The sequence below is a fragment of the Equus quagga genome, chromosome 10 (assembly GCF_021613505.1).
Source record: "Equus quagga isolate Etosha38 chromosome 10, UCLA_HA_Equagga_1.0, whole genome shotgun sequence".
Classification (NCBI taxonomy): Eukaryota; Metazoa; Chordata; class Mammalia; order Perissodactyla; family Equidae; genus Equus; species Equus quagga.
This window is the reverse complement of record NC_060276.1, coordinates 17,585,636-17,603,028: the sequence shown is the minus strand read 5'-3', so window position 1 is coordinate 17,603,028 and position 17,393 is coordinate 17,585,636. Positions and strand designations below refer to the sequence as shown.

At 44.5% G+C, this 17,393-nt stretch overlaps 1 protein-coding gene across 1 annotated transcript in view; it reads right to left on the bottom strand.

Moving 5' to 3' along the window:
- The window catches only part of HS6ST2 (heparan sulfate 6-O-sulfotransferase 2), a 274,147-nt gene extending 257,168 nt beyond the window's left edge, over positions 1-16,979 (bottom strand). Inside the window, exons 1-2 of the mRNA XM_046672570.1 lie at positions 16,552-16,979; positions 15,190-15,708 (exon numbers count right to left, since the gene is read on the bottom strand). Of these exons, the coding sequence (XP_046528526.1) occupies positions 15,190-15,708; positions 16,552-16,979 (947 nt within the window). The remainder of the gene's footprint in view (positions 1-15,189; positions 15,709-16,551) is intronic.
- Between the last annotated feature and the right edge of the window lie 414 nt (positions 16,980-17,393).

Genomic DNA, 17,393 nt, shown 5'->3' with positions numbered 1-17,393 from the left:
CTAGACAAATGGAAAAACAGCCCAGGTTTAAAAGATCGGATTAAAAGACTTATTGTTCAGATAGTAATATTCCCCCAAATTGATCTACAGGTTCAACAGGATCCTTAACAAAATCCTAGCTGGTTTCTTTGTAGATATTGATAAGCTGATTTTAAAATTCACACTGAAATTCAAGGCAGCCAGAATAGCCAAAAAAAGCTTAGAGAAAGAAAAACAACCGGAAGATTCACAATTCTGGATTTTGAAACTAACTACAAAGCAACAACAGTGAAAACCTTCCAGTGCTTCCATAAAGACAGCTATATAGATGAATAAAATAGAATTAAGAATCCAGAAATAAACCCTTACATTTATGATCAATTGAGTTTCAACAAAGGTACCATCAATAATAAAGAAAAAAGTCTTTTCAAAAAATGATTCTAAGACAACTGATATCCACATAGAAAAGAATGAAGATGGACCCCCCTTCTTAGAATATGAACAAAAAATAACTCAAAATAGATCATGGACTTTAATGTAAGAGATAAAACTATAAAACTCTTAGAAGAAAATATAGGAGTAAGTCTTTCTGATCTTAGGTTAGGCAAAGCCTTCATGAGAGACAAAAGAAAAAACAGTTAAATTGGACTTCATGAAAATTTAAAACTTTTGTGCTTTGATGAATATCATGAAGAAAGTGAAGAGACAATCCACTGAATGGGAGAAAAATATTGACAAAGCATAAATATGATACTGCACTTGTATCCAGAATGTATAAAAAACACTTAATTCAATGCTAAAAAGATAAAAATAACACAATTAAACATGGCAAAGGATTTGAATAGACGTTTCTCCAAAGAAGACATTCAAATGGGCAATAAGCTCATAAAATGCTCAATTTCATTACCCTTCAGGAAAATGCAAATCAAAACCACAATAAGGTAACTTTCATGTGATAATTGCACAATTTTGTGAATATATTAAAAGCCACTGCACTGTACCCTTTAAAAGGGTGAATATTAAGGTGTGTGAAATGTATCCAAATAAGAAATAACTTAAAAATGTATCACAGACTTAAAGATTTAAAAGTTAAAGCTAGAAAACTTTTAGAAAAAGCATAGAAGAAAGTCTTCAAGATCTAAGGCTAGGCAAAGAATTCTTAGACTCGACACCAAACCATGATCCATAAAAGGAAAAGTTGATAGATTGGACCTCATCAAAATCAGAAATTTTGCTCTGTCAAATACCACGTGAAGAAGATGAAAAGACAGGCCATGGACTGAGATAAAATATTTGCAAACAAGATATCTCACAAAAGACTAATATACAAAATATATAAGTAACACTCAAAACTCAACAGTTAAACAAAGAATCCCATCAAAAAACGAGCAAATGGCATGAACAGACATTCCAAAAGAGGGCGGACAGATGCCTAATAAGCATTCAAAAGCACGTTGAACATCATCAGCCATCAGGGAAAGGCAAATTAAAACCAGAAGATATTACTACACATCTATCAGAATGGCTAAAACAAAAAATAGTGACAACACCAAATGCTGACAAGGATGAGGAGCTGGATCACTCACACATTGCTGGTGAGAATGTAAAACGATATACGGCCATTTTGGAAAACAATTTGGCAGTTTCTTATAAAACTAAACAGGTAATTACCAAACAACCCAGCAATTGCATTCCTGAGCATTTATCCTAGAGAAATGAACACTTATTGTCCCAGAAAAGCCCAAAACACAAATTTTCATAGCAGCTTTATTTGTAACAGCCAAAAACTAGAATCTGCCCAGATGTCCTTGAATAGGTGAATGGTTAAACAAACTGTGGTACATACTTACCATGGAATATTCTTCAGCAATAAGGAAGAATGAACTATTGCTACCAGCAACAGCCTGTATCTGTGGATGAATCTCGAGTGAATTATGCTGAATCATAGGAGGCACCACAAACCAGCTCTCCTAATCTAGCAGAACCATGGTGCCCCAGAATTCCAGCTGAAAATCACCAGTGACCCCAAGGCCTAAGGTGCTCACTACTAAAGCTGCCAGTTTGCATGAGACCATTGCCTCCCTCTAGCACCCCGAGGCAGATGTGGGTGCACTGACTGTCCCCAAAGCTACATCTGGGAGGGGAGATTGGAGTCACTAAGAGGCAATCTGCCATTTGATTATGGCAATAATTTATCTTTTTTCCCCAATGGTATTTCTCTTTCTCAGATCCCACTTTAGCTTCTGACATTTCCATTGAAACTCCTACCATTTCTTGAATATCTTTCTACCTCCTTGAAGTTCTGGGAGAACATTTGTTTTCTTCCTTCTGGGTTTCTTGTGCTAAGCTAAATTCAGAGACCACCAAGGTATATAACCAAGAGCCATATCTTGGGCTTTGTCAACACAGCCTTGGGGTGTGCATATCTTGGGCTTTGTGGCACTCAAATCTCTCCATTTTAGCAGGTTCATGGCATACAAAAGTTCCTCTCCAGTAACCAGAAAAAGCTACATCCTTGAGTCACACCCTAGTAAACCAGAAGTGCTGGATTTTTGTGGTCCCTGGCTAATTTTCTGTCAGCATGGAAATTTGACCATTCTCTAGAGAAGATATTCCCAGCCAAAGGTCACAACCCAAGACCCCACACCCAGTCCCTTGATACCGGAACCATAACCTTCCTAAAGTGAATAATGGTTATGTCACCATGGTTTAAAAGCAAAACAAACATGACATTCAATGGGGAACATCACAATGCTGTTCATTCCAATCCAACCATATTTTTTAAAGGAGAGATCATCAATGTAACTGGTAACTTCCATGCATGCAAATCTTGAATGCAACCTTTCACTTAGCATTCAGCTGAACTCTGGAAAATTATGAGCTCCTTTCCTACAACAGGGTTAGTCAAGGTGCCTGGAATGCAGGACTCCCTCACTGAGATGAGCTGAGCTAACTTGGCTGCATTAAACAGTCTAGCTAAACCACATACCTTTAGCTCCCCACGTGGCAAAATTAGACCCCCTCCTGTACAGGAGGAACTAATGGAAACCAAAAAGTGTGATTTTAGTCTCATCCTAATGGCTCTCATGACACCCAGGTCTCCAAGCTTCTCAATAATAATTTTTCACGGCCATCTGGAATAAATAGAAGTCTCACTCGAAGCTGCATGTATGCAAATTCTGGCACTTTAAATGGATTCTGTCCTTAAGCGCATAAACCAAAAAGCATGGGAGCAATTGGATTAGGAAAGCAAGAGTTTTAAATGGCATTAAGTCACCAAACATTGTCAAACACATATCACTTGCTTAATTATTTTAAAAAAAAGTGTGCGCATGTGTGTATCTTTATAACTTTATAAACATATAAATGAGAGGGAGATGCAGATTTAATGTACACCCATATGGCAATAAATACAAAAGCTGCCAGAAGATTGTAAAATGCTACACCAATGCTAAAATGATCTCTTTTTTTTGCTTTGCTTCCAAGTCACAAAGAACAAACTGAGGGTGGTAGATGCTAAGCATGGATCCTTACCCAAAAGGAGAAAGACACACAGACCATTTTGTTCAATAATGCAAAATATTTTTAAAAGTACCTTGCTTCAGCTCCATATTCACATATTAGTCTAATTATCTTTCATTAATCTTATAGTGTGTTTATGCATAAAATCATTACTAACGTCCATTAAAAATTTTTTGAAGTAATTTTTCATAAATAGCCTACTATACATCATTCATCCCAATATGCCTTATTTCAGGATTGCTTTAGTGAGTTGGAGTTGGCCTATTACACTTTTAGAACATACTGTACCACTTTCAGCAAACATAATAAGTATTTTTGCCTCTAGTGTATCTGGCAAATAGGCTCAAACAATCTTTCAACCGTCAAAATGTTGTGCCCGTTAATCTTCTACTTAGCAAAGTCTCAGCTGTGAGGCATCTGCTGAGGTGGCCATAATCCCAAGGTCACACTAGCCTCTGGTTGTATTAGGCGCCTTTTTACCATTCTTCCATGCCTTCAACCTAATTTCTTTGCCGCCTGCACTAATGTCTGCCAAGCTGGTAGGCCCATGCTAATTTGCATATTCTCTTTAATGGCACTTTTCTAAAGCTGCTTCTTCCACAAGAGAGAATGGTCACTCCTAAGGAAATTTGCTACCCTCACTTGGTTATTTCAGTAATAAAACACACTTTTATTATCTTCACGATGAGCCCCTGGGATAAGAGCAGGCTTCAGAGTTCGTCTTCTCTGGGACCCCTCACTTGGTTTTGAGAGAACGTATCTTTATTTCACTGGCTCTTCATACTCCAAGATTATATGAGCTGCCCTGGCTGAACTCATTCACACAAACCCTCCAAAGGCTGTGTCTACACAGACCAAACGCAGCAAAAAAAAAGCAATGGTCATTTATAAAAACAGGCCACGATCGGAGCAGGGCAACTGATGCTGTTAGTGAGACAACCGCCAACATTACAGAAGGAGTAGGACACTTCAGCCTCTGACAAATCTTATGAAGTGTGTGCACCATATTTCAAGTCCACATGGGGCATAAATTAAAATACAGTTAAGGTCCTCATTTTCCCTATCTGAAAAAAACAAATCTTTGCTCTAACATAACACCTTTCCTTTTTTATTTCCCCTAAAACATCATTCTTCTGCGTAAATCAGTGTTGATAGCATTTGAAATATCTTGGATATCTAAATCTTTATGTAAAAGGAGAGAAAAAGAGCTGCAGAATTCACCTTTAAAGAGAAGCTTTTATTAAACTTTTTTAAAGGTGCTTTAAAAACAAATCACTTAACATGTTGAATCCTGACATCTCCAGATAATCACTCCACGTCTCCATTCCATTTAGCTTACATAGACACAGGCAAAAAAGAGGGTAAAGGCTTTCAGAGATTTATCTGAGAATTTAGTGGACATTAAAACATACCAGACAGGCTATGTGGCCCAACTGGTTCTAAATGTCAGCTCCAGTAGCGACGAGCTGTGTAGATTGGAGCAAGTTACATATCTCGTCCAATTCTCTGTTTTCTCATCTTTAAATGAGTTTTTAAAACATCTACCTCAGAGTGTTGTTTTGAGGATTAAACGAGAAAAATATATGTTATGCCTCTGACATAGGGCCTGGCTCAGTAGGTACCCCAAAACATTAATAGGTGTTCACGGAAAGTCAGGCCAAGCTACCTGGGTCAGATCATCACTTTACAGCACATCTCGTTGCCTAAGTCTAGGAGTTCTTCACACTTGCATGTGAATTAAGAAACTCAATGTGGTCGGTGAAGGATTGGCAATACTTCCAAATATATCAGACTATTAATGTTCCCTCTCATGCACTCAGGTATAGCCTGATCCCTTGTTCCTGCCTGACTGGTCTCAACATCCAATGACTAAGCACTGCATAGCCAGAAAGTATGGTTCTTAGGATATTTATTCATTGAAGTTTTTCCAAACTAACTTTATGGCTTAGTATATGATCTATTTTCAAAAATGTTCCATATGTACTTGAGAAGAATGTGTATTCTTCTAACTGGGTGCAGGTTCATTACACTGAGCTTGTTAACCATGTTGTTCAAATCTTCTGTATCCTTACTCACTTTTAATTCATTTCACCTATCAATTTCTGAAAGAGGTTAGTAGATTTTACAACTTCTCCTTATAGCTCTGTCAATTTTAGCTTTATATATTTCAAAACTACAGTGTTAAGTGCATTCAAGTTTAGAATTCTTATCTGAAGAATTGAACTTTCTATCATTAGTCAGTGATCTTGTTTATCCCCAATAAATGCTTTGCCTTAGTCTATTTTATCTGATATCAATTTAGCTACATCAGCTTCCTTCTGGTTAGTATTTTCACAGTGTATCTATTCCAATCTTATCTGTATCCTTATGTTTTAGCTTTGTCTCTTAAACACAGCATATAGCTGGATTTTGTATTTTCATCCATTGTGATAATCTATGTCTTTCAACTGGTGAGTTTAGTCAATTTCTAGTTATTGTAATAACTGAGGAGTTGGCTCCCAAGACCAATGGGCCTTTTTAAAGTATGTTGAGTTTCCTGGCTGTAACCTGGTCACCATAGTCAATTTCTAAACACTCTTTTCTTGCATTCACTCTCCTGTAGGAAATTAGCAAAAGTCCAATGATCTCCATGAGTGAAGTGGAGCTGATACTCTACTGAAGATTTGCCATAATTAGTACAGTTATGGGAGAAAGTCAATTAATGCAAGGAATGGTGCATACAGGCCTAATCCATTTGATGTAAATCAATGCATTGCACATTCCAATTGTTCTGTATTCCTTCAGAAAAGTGCATGGAATTGATTCATTAGGACTAAACTCTTCACAAGAAACAGACCCACTCTCTTAAGCTCACTATGGCATCTCTGCTAGTAAAATTTTAAAAGCAATCAAACTGAATAAGAAGTCCTTTCTGCAGACATTTACATCGGGGAAGAACATGATTCTTGACAATTCAGAGTAAATGAAGTGCAAATTATTCTCTCATAATATATCCCAGAATTGAAGCTTAAATTGTCACTAAAAAAGAACCCACAGTTTAATCAGAAAAATATATTTATTGGTAATTCCCATGAGCTCATATTTGATACATTTATATCCTAGGATAACAAGTTCAAAACTATTGCTAAGTTATAAATACGGAATTTACACAGAATTTGCATGTATTGAATTTTATTTTGAATTTGCATGTGTGCCTATATTTGAATATTTATAATATTCCAGAAAAAGTACAGTGGAATGTGCAAGACAGATTTATTTAATGTAATGTTCTGAAATGTGTCAAAGTCTTCAACACTGTTCTTAGAGGCAAAATGGCAGAAATAACAAATGGGATACAATAAGACCAACTGAATAACCTGCAAAGTCCAATACCTAGTGAAACTATAAAAGCTCTTTTGCCAATAAATATGTTACTAAAGTTTAGACAAATGTTTCTCTAAGCTTACAATGACATTGTATCAGAAAACATATACTATTAATTAGATTCTTTATTATGCTTTAACAGAAGAGGGAACATTCCCATCCCCATCTGTTTTTTTGACTAAACTCAATGACCAAATATCTCATTTTATTTGTCACAGAATGTCGATATTAGCTTTTCAACTGTGAAGCATATTCTTTACACTGTCAAAATAACTTATACCTAGAATGTAGTTTCAGTGGAGTTTCAACAATAAGATTATGCATGTCATTCTATATAGTAGTCCCTCAGATATCCAGAGCAGCTGAAGTGTTCTAATCAACTTAATTTATAGTTAACTGGAGGCAATGCTCTTATGAAGCGAAACTGCTCTAGGAGAAAGCTGCTCCAGCAGAGTGGACTCCCCTTTTTCCCTAGATGAGGGCAACACATGCATTAACTGAGCTAAGCTCTCAGCTATAGATGTTTCGAACCATAGCCCTTCACCAGCCCCAAAATTTTACTTTTCTGGCCAGACCCTGAGCTCTAGTATCAGCTCACTTAGAAAGAGGCTCATGAAGACTCAAAGTCCAGGCTCTCTTGAATGGCTCTGAACAGAACAAGCCTTATATTTCCAACTGTGTACCACTACTAATTTCCTGTTCCATTTACCTTTTAACAGAGAAAAGACAATAGCAATCCACTCAAGTATCTCTATACTGTACAGGTGTATGAGTTCCATGGATTCTTTGGAACATGACAGCAGCCAATCATCGGAAAAATCAGCAGGCAATGCCTGACTTATCACCTCTGCCTTCTAGTCAGAGAGTTTATTTAGCTGAGACTGTTTTCCTCATTAAGGACTCCCAGGATATCAAGAGGCTAATGAAATAACCAGCCATAGTCTTCAGGAACCAAAAAGTCAACGTGAGTGAAATTTATCACAGCCATAAGAAAACATCATTTTAAAAATTGTTAATGTTTACTTTTATTATAAAAGGAGTGCATACTCATGAAGGAAATTCAAAACCTTCAGAGAAGAAGAATAAGAAAATAAATCACTAATCAATCTATTAATATCTTGGTATTTTTCTTCCATTCTTCGTCGTTTGTGTTTAGATTCGGGAGGCGTGGGAAGATAATTTGTGTGCCCCACCGCCCCCAACATAGTTGTAGTCATACTGGGTCCATAATTGTCTCTCTCTTTTTCCCTTAGCATTAAATCACTAGCGATTTTCCATATTCTATAAAAAAAAAACATTTAAACGGTTTTGTAATAATCCTTCAAGTGGATGTACTGAGATTTCTTGAACCACTCTCCTCTGTGTGGATGTTCAGATTTTTCCAATTTGTTGCAAGTATAAATAACTCCAACTGGCCTTCTAGTATACCGTTATATCACCCTATACTTTTCCCTCATGGCACTTCTCACAAGTTTAAGTAATTAATTATTAGTTTCATGTCTGTCTTTCCCACTCCATGAAGGCAGGGACAACATCTGCTTGGTTCGTCACACTGTCCACAGCACATAGCACGGTGATAGGAGATATTCAATAAATATTTACTGAATAAACGAATAAATAAATAAATAAAGGAGTGAATGAACGAACAACATGTACAGGATTAGGTTTTTCAGTAAAATCCCAGAAAAGAAATCTGAGTCAAAGAAATAAATATTTTTAATGTTCTCTGTTTCTATTACCTAATTCATTTCCAAAAGAATCATCTGAATTTACATTCCCACTAACAATGTATGAGAATTATCATATTTACCACACCCTTGTCAACACTGGCTGCTACGTTTTTTTTTGTTTGGTGGTGGTGATGTATGTTGAGGTTTTTTTTTTTAATCAGGGCTAATTAAAGAGGCAAAAAGGTTTTCCTACATTTAATTATTTCAATTTGCATTTCTTTTGTACTAGTGAGACTAAGCAGTTTGTCCACGTCTGTAAACTAGTTGCTGTTCCCATGTTGTAAACTGGTCATAGCCTTTGTTTTCCTAATCAATTCGTAAAAGTTCTTTACACAGAAAAGATGCCATCCTTTTGTCTGTTTTATTTATTGTGCATATTTTATCAGTTTGACATACGCCTTTTCATTTTGGCTATTTTTTGACAAATGAACATTTTTCATTTTTATATAATCATAACTGTCAATCTTTTCCTTTATTCAAACATTCTTTTCCTTGGCTAAGAGTCCCACATGTGAATTGCAGTTATCATTTAAATACTAATGCCAATTGTGAATTCAGATTAACTGGGTTCACAGACTCCCACATATACAACTAAGCCCTAACCTGCCCCAGAGCCCCAGTTCTCATTTCCTTACAAGCCCTGGCCACTAGAAGTCTAGGCGACATTGACCAGTCACAACTCTTCAGTACCCTCTCAATCCAAATGAGATCCCCTTCCAGCCTCTCCATTTTAGTCCTTGGTGCCATCTCCACTCCAGACTAGAAATCAGGGAGGTACCGTTAACTGGACTCCAGCCTTCATTTGCATTTTTATATTCCTTCCATGTCAGAGCTTCTTGTACTCACTGGAGTTCAACCTCCCCATTGCCCTTCCAGGACCTCTACAATAAGGCCTCACCCCACCTACCTCCATAGCCCTTCCCCACGCATGAACCTTCTCTGTTCTGGCCAGCCCTGGCTAGATGAGGCTGCTCGAGCTGATGATGCAACGAGGATGCCATGCCCATCCACAATGCCTCCTTTCTTTTAAATACAACCCACCTGTTCTCAGCAGCCTTCCTGAACAGCTATGTCCTTTTTCTGGCCTGTTACACATACTTTAGAAAGGAAAGAGCCTTAGCAAGCATCTTGTTTAAATCTCTCATTTTACAGAGGGGGGTGGACTTGCCAAAAATCGCCAGTTCCTCCCCCGGTTCCCCACCTGTCTATACCACACAGTTCTGCACTTTACCCTCTAATCTTTATAGACTTGAGGCTGAAGATGGTGACCTTGGCTTTTTTGGCTTTGTCTTGACTCTAATCTCCTCCAACTGCTGGCACTGTGCAGAGGTCATAATACAGACTCCACAAGCTTTGCTCATTAGAACTAAACTACAACATAAACAGAAAACAGACTTTTCTCTATTTGCTAAATATATTCTGGTAAAGGTACGACATCTTAAAGACATTACTGATATTCAAATCGTTTTGAAATAAAATCCATCTTCTTTATTAAATATCTAAAGTACCAAATTATTCTGTTCTACTGTAAGCTCTGTGAGAGCAAGAATGACGTGTCTCCCCTGGAATTTAATGGACAATTTCAGAAAATTTTGTTTAATGACCAATGGATAGAAAAGATGACTATTCTTTTTTTTTTCCCTAAAGATTGGCACCTGAGCTAACAACTGTTGCCCATCTTTTTTTTCTTCACCCCAAAGCCCCCCAGTACACAGTTGTATGTTCTGGTTGTGAGTGCCTCTGGTTGTGCTATGTGGGACGCCACCTCAGCATGGCCTGATGAGCGGTGCCATGTTGCCACCCAGGATCCGAACCCGCGAAACCTCAGGCCACCAAAGCGGGACACGCGCACTTAACCCCTCTGCCACCCGGCCGCCCCGGAGATGACTATTCTTTAATGTCACTTCATACTACCTAAGTTGATGACAGATATCTATAAAAGATAAGCTCTGACATTCTTCTTGCCACATAACAGCACTAATCTAAAATTACTATTAAGAAATGGTAATTCTGAGTAGCCTTTTATACTACCTTGAGAACTCAGAGCTTTTTCAGGACTCCAACATGTTTGCCATCTGTGCAAAGATGCTAACTAACACTGCTGAAGTTCTACAGATGTTATCACGGTGAATTTCTCCCCCTCTCCTGTGAAATAGGTGCGAAGGTATAACAGCTCTTATCAAAGACAGCTGAAGAAATTCATCCTCGGCTAAGTGAAGCTACTCCTGTGAGAGCCCAGCGGCCTACAGTCTGATGGACCAGAGGGACAGCGTTGCTGGCGTAACAGTCCATTCACTCGCTGCCTCGCAGTACTGCAAGCCTGTCATGTCATCCTGTTTCACTGCAAAATCCAGAAAGGGAAGGAGTGGGGGCATGGGCACAGGAGGCATGAGCAGGCACACGCACTATAGAGTTCTGACTACAACGCAGCTCTTTCAATATAGAACCGCCTTTTAAAAAGAAAGGAAAAGAAGAAAAAGTCTTTACCACAATTTTTAAAAAGGAATGACCAAAAAAGAAAGAAAGAAAGAAAGAAAGCTTTTCTCCATATAAATGCCTTTTAGTCCTTTCCTGTCGGTGATATCCTACTGGATTTTAGATGACAATTAATTACTCTTCCGTATGGCTTCTAGAAAAGTCTAGGATGCAACCTGAACATGATGATCAGATTCTTTGACATGTATAGCCATAGAACCCGATCTCCCATCCACCTGACCAGCCACCCCATGTGTGCAGCCAGCATGGTACCTGGTGAAGAAGAATGAGGCCAGTGCAGTTTCTTTGTGCCCAATTCTGAATTCCTCCCACAGACCAAGTGGCGCACTAGAGTTGGCTACAAACAGATGGAATTTGGCCTGAGAAAAGCCTGCAGAATTTGGGAGTTTTAACAGCTGGTAAGCAACAATGTTTTGATACATTTTCAAAAATGGTCTTAGAAATTCTAGAGTGAACAGGACCCTTCTCTGACCCCAAACAACATATTGCCAGACAGACGCATGAAATGCAATTTCTAGTCTTTTTTAAAGAAATATTATTCTTAATAAACAACTTGAGCCTTTTGCCAGCCAAGCACTCTCTCTCTTTGTCCTCTCCCGGCAACGTGATCACAAGCGTTTCTATTCAGCAGTTATATATCACCCAGGCACTTTACCATCCGCTGAGGCAGGGAAGCATCTCAAATGTAGCACTGGGCGGAAGATTCAGGGTCTTGGCTTTCAGCCACGATGGCCTCTCATGCCCCCCCTACTGTGGATGGATGGCTGTGAGTCAGAAGGTGGCCCTTGTTGCTGCTGAGGGCTCCTACTGAGGCTTATTCACCAGGCCCCCAGTGTCCTCCCATCCTGCTCAGCTTCGTAGTGATTTCCAACACGGCAATGAGAGGCCCCTCTGCAACCTAGCCACGGGACCCACTCTTGGTGAGCAAAAAGCCTCAGGGAGGCAGAAATCTGTCCTTCTCCCAATGGGGGTGGCAACCCCAGTCCAGTCTCCTGTCCAAACTCACATGTGTAAAACTACTGAAAGTGGTGACAATGTAGGTGATAACAATATCAGTTAACATTTACTGAGTGTTTACTTTGTAGGAATTACTAACATCAAACATCTCACTGTGTTTTTATAAAAACCCTCGTTCATCAAGGCGCAATCAACAGAGCAAGGGCTGTGGAATCAGACAGAACTGGGGTAAGATTTCTGCTGTGCCACTAAAGATGTCAGTGACCTTGGGAAAGTCCTTCAGCCCCTTTGGTCTTCACTCACATCTAATCAACGGGGATACTTCTGCCCACTCTGCCCTCTTCCCAGAGACAGTGCAAGTTTACAGAGAAATACCAGAGATAAGGGATGTGAAAGCTCATCAGAAACTGGAACGCACTCTCCATATATACAAGGCTTGGACAGGCTCGGGTCCAAGGTCACACAGCTGGGTCGTGGCTGGCCTGGAACGAAGGCCCAGGTGTTGGAACTCCCAGGCCAAACAGACGGAGCTGCTGTTCCTCTCAGTTCAGTGGAGCACAGAGACCTCCAGCTGGCATGGAAGGCTGCTCTACACAGGAACTCCCCATGGCTGACTCTCTCATCTCCTGAGACCAGTTCCTCACCCTCACGCATCACTGCCAGCACAGCTGTCTGTGTCTCTAAATCTTCACCACACACGTACACATACACACACTCTCGCTCTCACTCTCACACTCCTATAGGTTATGAGAACAGAACTGGTCCTGTAAGCAAAGATTTATCAACATCCTGGGAAATGCTGGAATCCCCACGGTATCACTATTCTTCAAGATGAAGATTTCTGGAGGTGGGTAGGAACGAATGAAATAAAAAGGTACCCTTGAGGTAGCAATGTGTTTCTCTAGCAGATTTTATTTCACTTTTGCAAATATTGTAATATCCAGTAACTCTGACTCTTTGAAAAGCGGTTCTTTTTTCATTAGACTAGATGGCACTGTATTATCACCCTTTTTATGACCAAGAAAACCTCATTTCATTTCAAATAATTTTGCTTCAATTTGGGACTATCCAAGACGCTGAACCTTCCCCTTGAGGGGTCCTGGTTATCTTACGGAAAACTTCTGAAGTTTTCTTCAGAATCTGCCAGAGGACAGCAGCCACCAAAAATATAACCCAGACCACATTAATAATGTGTGTTTACAGACCATGTCACACTCTGACCTACACGTTCACAAGGCACATGTGCCCTTTGGAACTCTAGACAGGGCTGCGGCTTCCATAGTGGCCAAGACCTCATTTTTCCTTCTCTGCCACAGTCATGGCTGTGGAATTCTATTTTTGCCCTAAAGAGCTTTTTATATCACCACCCCTCACTACACCTACAAGCTCCATCTCTAAGAGAGACGATTTTAATACTGCCAAATTGTTTGGGATCTTCTTAAACACCAGAATCTTGTGCTGACAGTGACTGACACAATTCCTAAAATGGATTGAGGTGGCAACATTCCTGGGGCCAAGGTTCTCTTAGGATAGAAAAGAAAAATCTGTTAACGCTGGAAAGGAGATGAAAATCCAACAGCTTCTGCCAGAATTCCAGCCTTCAAGAAAGGACACTGCAAACTGAGGGAAGTGAAAGTGAGTAGAGGGTGATGCTTCCTCTCAATCTCACGGGTGACCAGAAAATCAGGGGGCTCCATTTGCCTGCGGCTGGACAGTAGAAACTGCGCCAGCTGTTGCATTCCAAGAGACACCTGCAAAGCGGTGCCTACTCCAGGGCACAGAGGACCCCCCGGTGCGGGGGGGGGGGGGGCTGCCGGGGACGGGGCAGGTTGAGAGAGGGTCCTGGCAGGCAGCCGCTGCAATAGCTGCCTCAAAGGCCCCTGTGGTAACCTCAATGGGGGTGCAGAAAGAAGGGCCATGTCCTTGCCTGCCCGGAGACCCAATCTAGAGGCCCCCTGGCAACCAGACTCACCTTGTCCATTCCCTGGACTCTCTGTCCCAGCCCAGATTTGTTTTACGGAGACTAGCAAAATGAGAGCCCTGGCTGGAGCAACTCCAATGCGCCCTTCTCCTCCACCCTTTTATGACACTCCGTGACCTCCAGCAACTAGGCATTGCGGCTGGATAGAGGAAAATGCCCTAGCTTCAAAAGCAACTAGCGACAGGCTCTTCACAAATCAGCTTTTTCCACATCAACCCCAGGTTCCCAGCAAGTGGGCTGGTGGCGCCCCACGCTGGGGTTCAGGGTTTGTAAATCTGGAGAGGTTTCTCAAGGCTGAACACAACATGGGGTCCAGGGTAGCGTCCTAGCCCGCCCTTCGGCGCGCGGGGTGCTCCTCGTACTTGGAAAGCGCCACGGATGCCTCGCGTGCAGCCAGTAGTGAGGGGAGCAAGCTGGGTACCAGGAGATGTCTCCGGGTGTCCGCAAACAGGGGCAGAGGGACACCCACTCTCCTTAGGAGAGCAGAGCCAGAGGGAAGAAAGGAGGAGAGAGGCGACAAAAGTCAGCCAGGAAGAGAAAAAGCAGAAAGGGTAAAAGAAAGAACGAGAAGCAAAGTGGGAGAGGAAAACGGAGGGAGAAGGAAAAAGCGAGCGGCCAGTAACTGACAAGATCGTGAGCACGAGAAAGTCAGAAAGGCGAATATAGGAAGCGGAAAAAAGTTGGGGGGGGAGAGAATGCGGGAGCGGGAAAGAGGACAAGAGAGCGGCAAGGAGGCTTCAGAACCGGTGCGGAGAAGAGTGTGAACAGGAGGGACTCAGGGACGCTACACGCAGAGCGCGGTTCTTTCTGGCGCTCCAGTGCGGAGTCTACGTGCGGTACCCTGTCCCGGCGGCGGCCCGGGGGGCGCTCATTCGGGGACTCCCGTCCGCTTCCCCCGTACGCACTCCGAGACGCCAAGCGGGCCAACCCGCGTACAGACAGACAAGCGGGAGCGGACAGGCTTCCTACAGCCGCTACAGCGCCATGAGCTTGCGCGCCAGGGCCCCTGGCACCCGCCCAGCCGGGGAGCAACCGCCGGGGCGCCGAGGTGCGCTCTGGGTCTTCGGCAACGGCCGGCCGCACCTCCCCGCCCTCAGCCCGCCCAGGCCCAGGTCGGATCCGGCGCTCCAGGACCCCGCTCTGCCGCGGGTGGTCACTCACCTGGACGGTCTTAGCCTGGCGTTGCGCTTGCCGTCCACCACGGCGGGCACGCAGCTGGTGAGCTCGGTCCAGTCGGCGTGCAGCCCGCAGCTCCAGCCCGTGGAGAACCTGGAGAAGAGCCAGGTCTCCCGCTTACCCGGCCTGTGGCAAGTGCATTTCTTCTGACCCACGCGGCATTCGCACGGCTGCTCCAGCTGGATGTTGCGCACCAGGTGGCGTCCGAAAGTGGTGCCTCCGGTCTTCTGGATGTGCAGGAACACGATCAGGTCATCGCCCTTGATGTCGAAGTCTACCTTGCGCAGGAGGTCGCCGCGGCTGAAATTGTAACGGGGCACGAACCTGGCAGAGCTCTCATCCTCCGAGCGGTACGGGTCCGGCATCGGGGAGCTGAATGCCTGCAGGCGGAGGAGCTGGCATTCTGTGCCGGGGCACACGTATTGGAGGACGATCACGGCAAATAGGAAGAGCATCACCAAAGCCAGCAGCAGCTTGTTGGATTTCTCATCCATGTTCCCGACGCTGGGGGAAACCCAAGCTCGTTACGTCAATCCCGCAGCTCAGCCCGCGCTCGCCGTGCGCCCGCACCGCCCCCTCCCCCTCGCGCCGCTGTTGCACCCCTTTCCCCCTCCCCTCCGCACCGAGTACTCCACGGCGGCCGCGGCGGCGGCGGCGGCCGCGGCGGCGGCGCCCTTCCCTGCTTCCTTCCTTCCCGACAGGCTCAGCGCTGTGGCTTCTGCCGCACACACCCCCACCCCCGACTCCTTCCCGCTGGTCGCCCGCCCTCTCCCCCAGCCGGAGCTCTCCAGAGCCGCTGCGCGAGGTTTCGTACCCGCGGGACCCCGCCTGCCCCGGTTGCTTCCCTACTCACGCCCCCGGTCCAAGGCCCCGTACGTCTCACTCCACTCTCGGTGGCTCCGTGGCTCCCATCCCCATCCCACTTCGCCCACCGGACTCTCCTTGGCGATTCTGCCCCAATTCCCTTCGCGCGCACGCCGCCGCCTCCCTGCCTGCTCGACTCGCGATCTCCCTCCCCGTGGTCTTGCCCGCACCCGGTTGCCCAGCTTGGAGGCCGCCTCAAGTGAGCTCAGAGCCGGGCGTATGGAGTTCCCCCGCGAGAAGGAGTTCGCCGGCACCGCGACTTGCGAGCGGAGACACTGCGCTGCCGGTGCCGGCAGAACCGCGGGGAGGGAGCCGCAGCCTGGCCAAATGCGCGCCGCGCACCTCCAGAGCCTCCGAGCCCGGCCGCCACGGGCCAGCTGGAACTTTGCGCTCTTCCCTCCCCTCGCGGCTGCATTCCCTGCCCGCACGGCTCCTGCGCACCCTAGCCCGGGAGCGCGAGTCGCGCTTTCGCCTAAAACATACCTGGCTAGGGGTCCGAAAATCTTGGAGAAGATCGCACCGAGCACGTGCTTCAGCGAGTGGCCCAGGGCGGCCAGGCCCCGAGTGAGCAGGGCCCGGCAGAGGGAGCCCAGGTCCCAGCGTCTCCTGAGGTCGTGCATCCGCCTGCGGCGGCCTCGGGGCAGCAGCGCGAAGAGAGGGGCGCGCGCGGCTCCCGCCAGGGAGGAAGATGCCTTCAGGGGCTCGTCCAGGAGCGGCTGGGAGTTGAATCCGCGAGACACACCCCTAGGAGGGCCCGCGCGGACTGAGGCGGCGACTGATCCGGGCCGGCTTGCTGCCAATTCGGCCTCTACTCTGGAATGCCGGCGGGGACAGGTGGTGCGGGCGGGCGCTCCTCGCTCCGGTTGCAGCGGCGGCCTGAGCGCCGGGGCTGCACACGCAGGCAGTGCCATTCCCCCCTTCAGGCAACTCAGGGTACTAAGGATCAGGAGCGAGCTTGAATTTATGTAATAATGCTTTACGCCTAAGAGCTCGAGCCACTTCACAAGCAGAGGACCTAGGTTTTCTCCTGTCTTGAGGAACGGAGGTCACTCCAGTAAGCGCATCACTCCACTTTGGCTCGTAATTTCAGCCTCCCCTAAAATAGCAAAGGCGCAAATTGGACCTTTCCCCCTCTCTTTGCCAATTTCCATTCTCCAGCGGAAGCGGGGGCATTTTCTGAAAAGGTAAGTCAGCATGAAGGAGAAGCATGACCAAAAAAACGTTACAGAATGGGAAAATGAGTTTTTTCAGAGCAGAGACTCGTCCTGACTCCTGTCTTCTTGGTGAATCCGTGGCATCAATCCCCGTACCTACAGGAAGGCTTC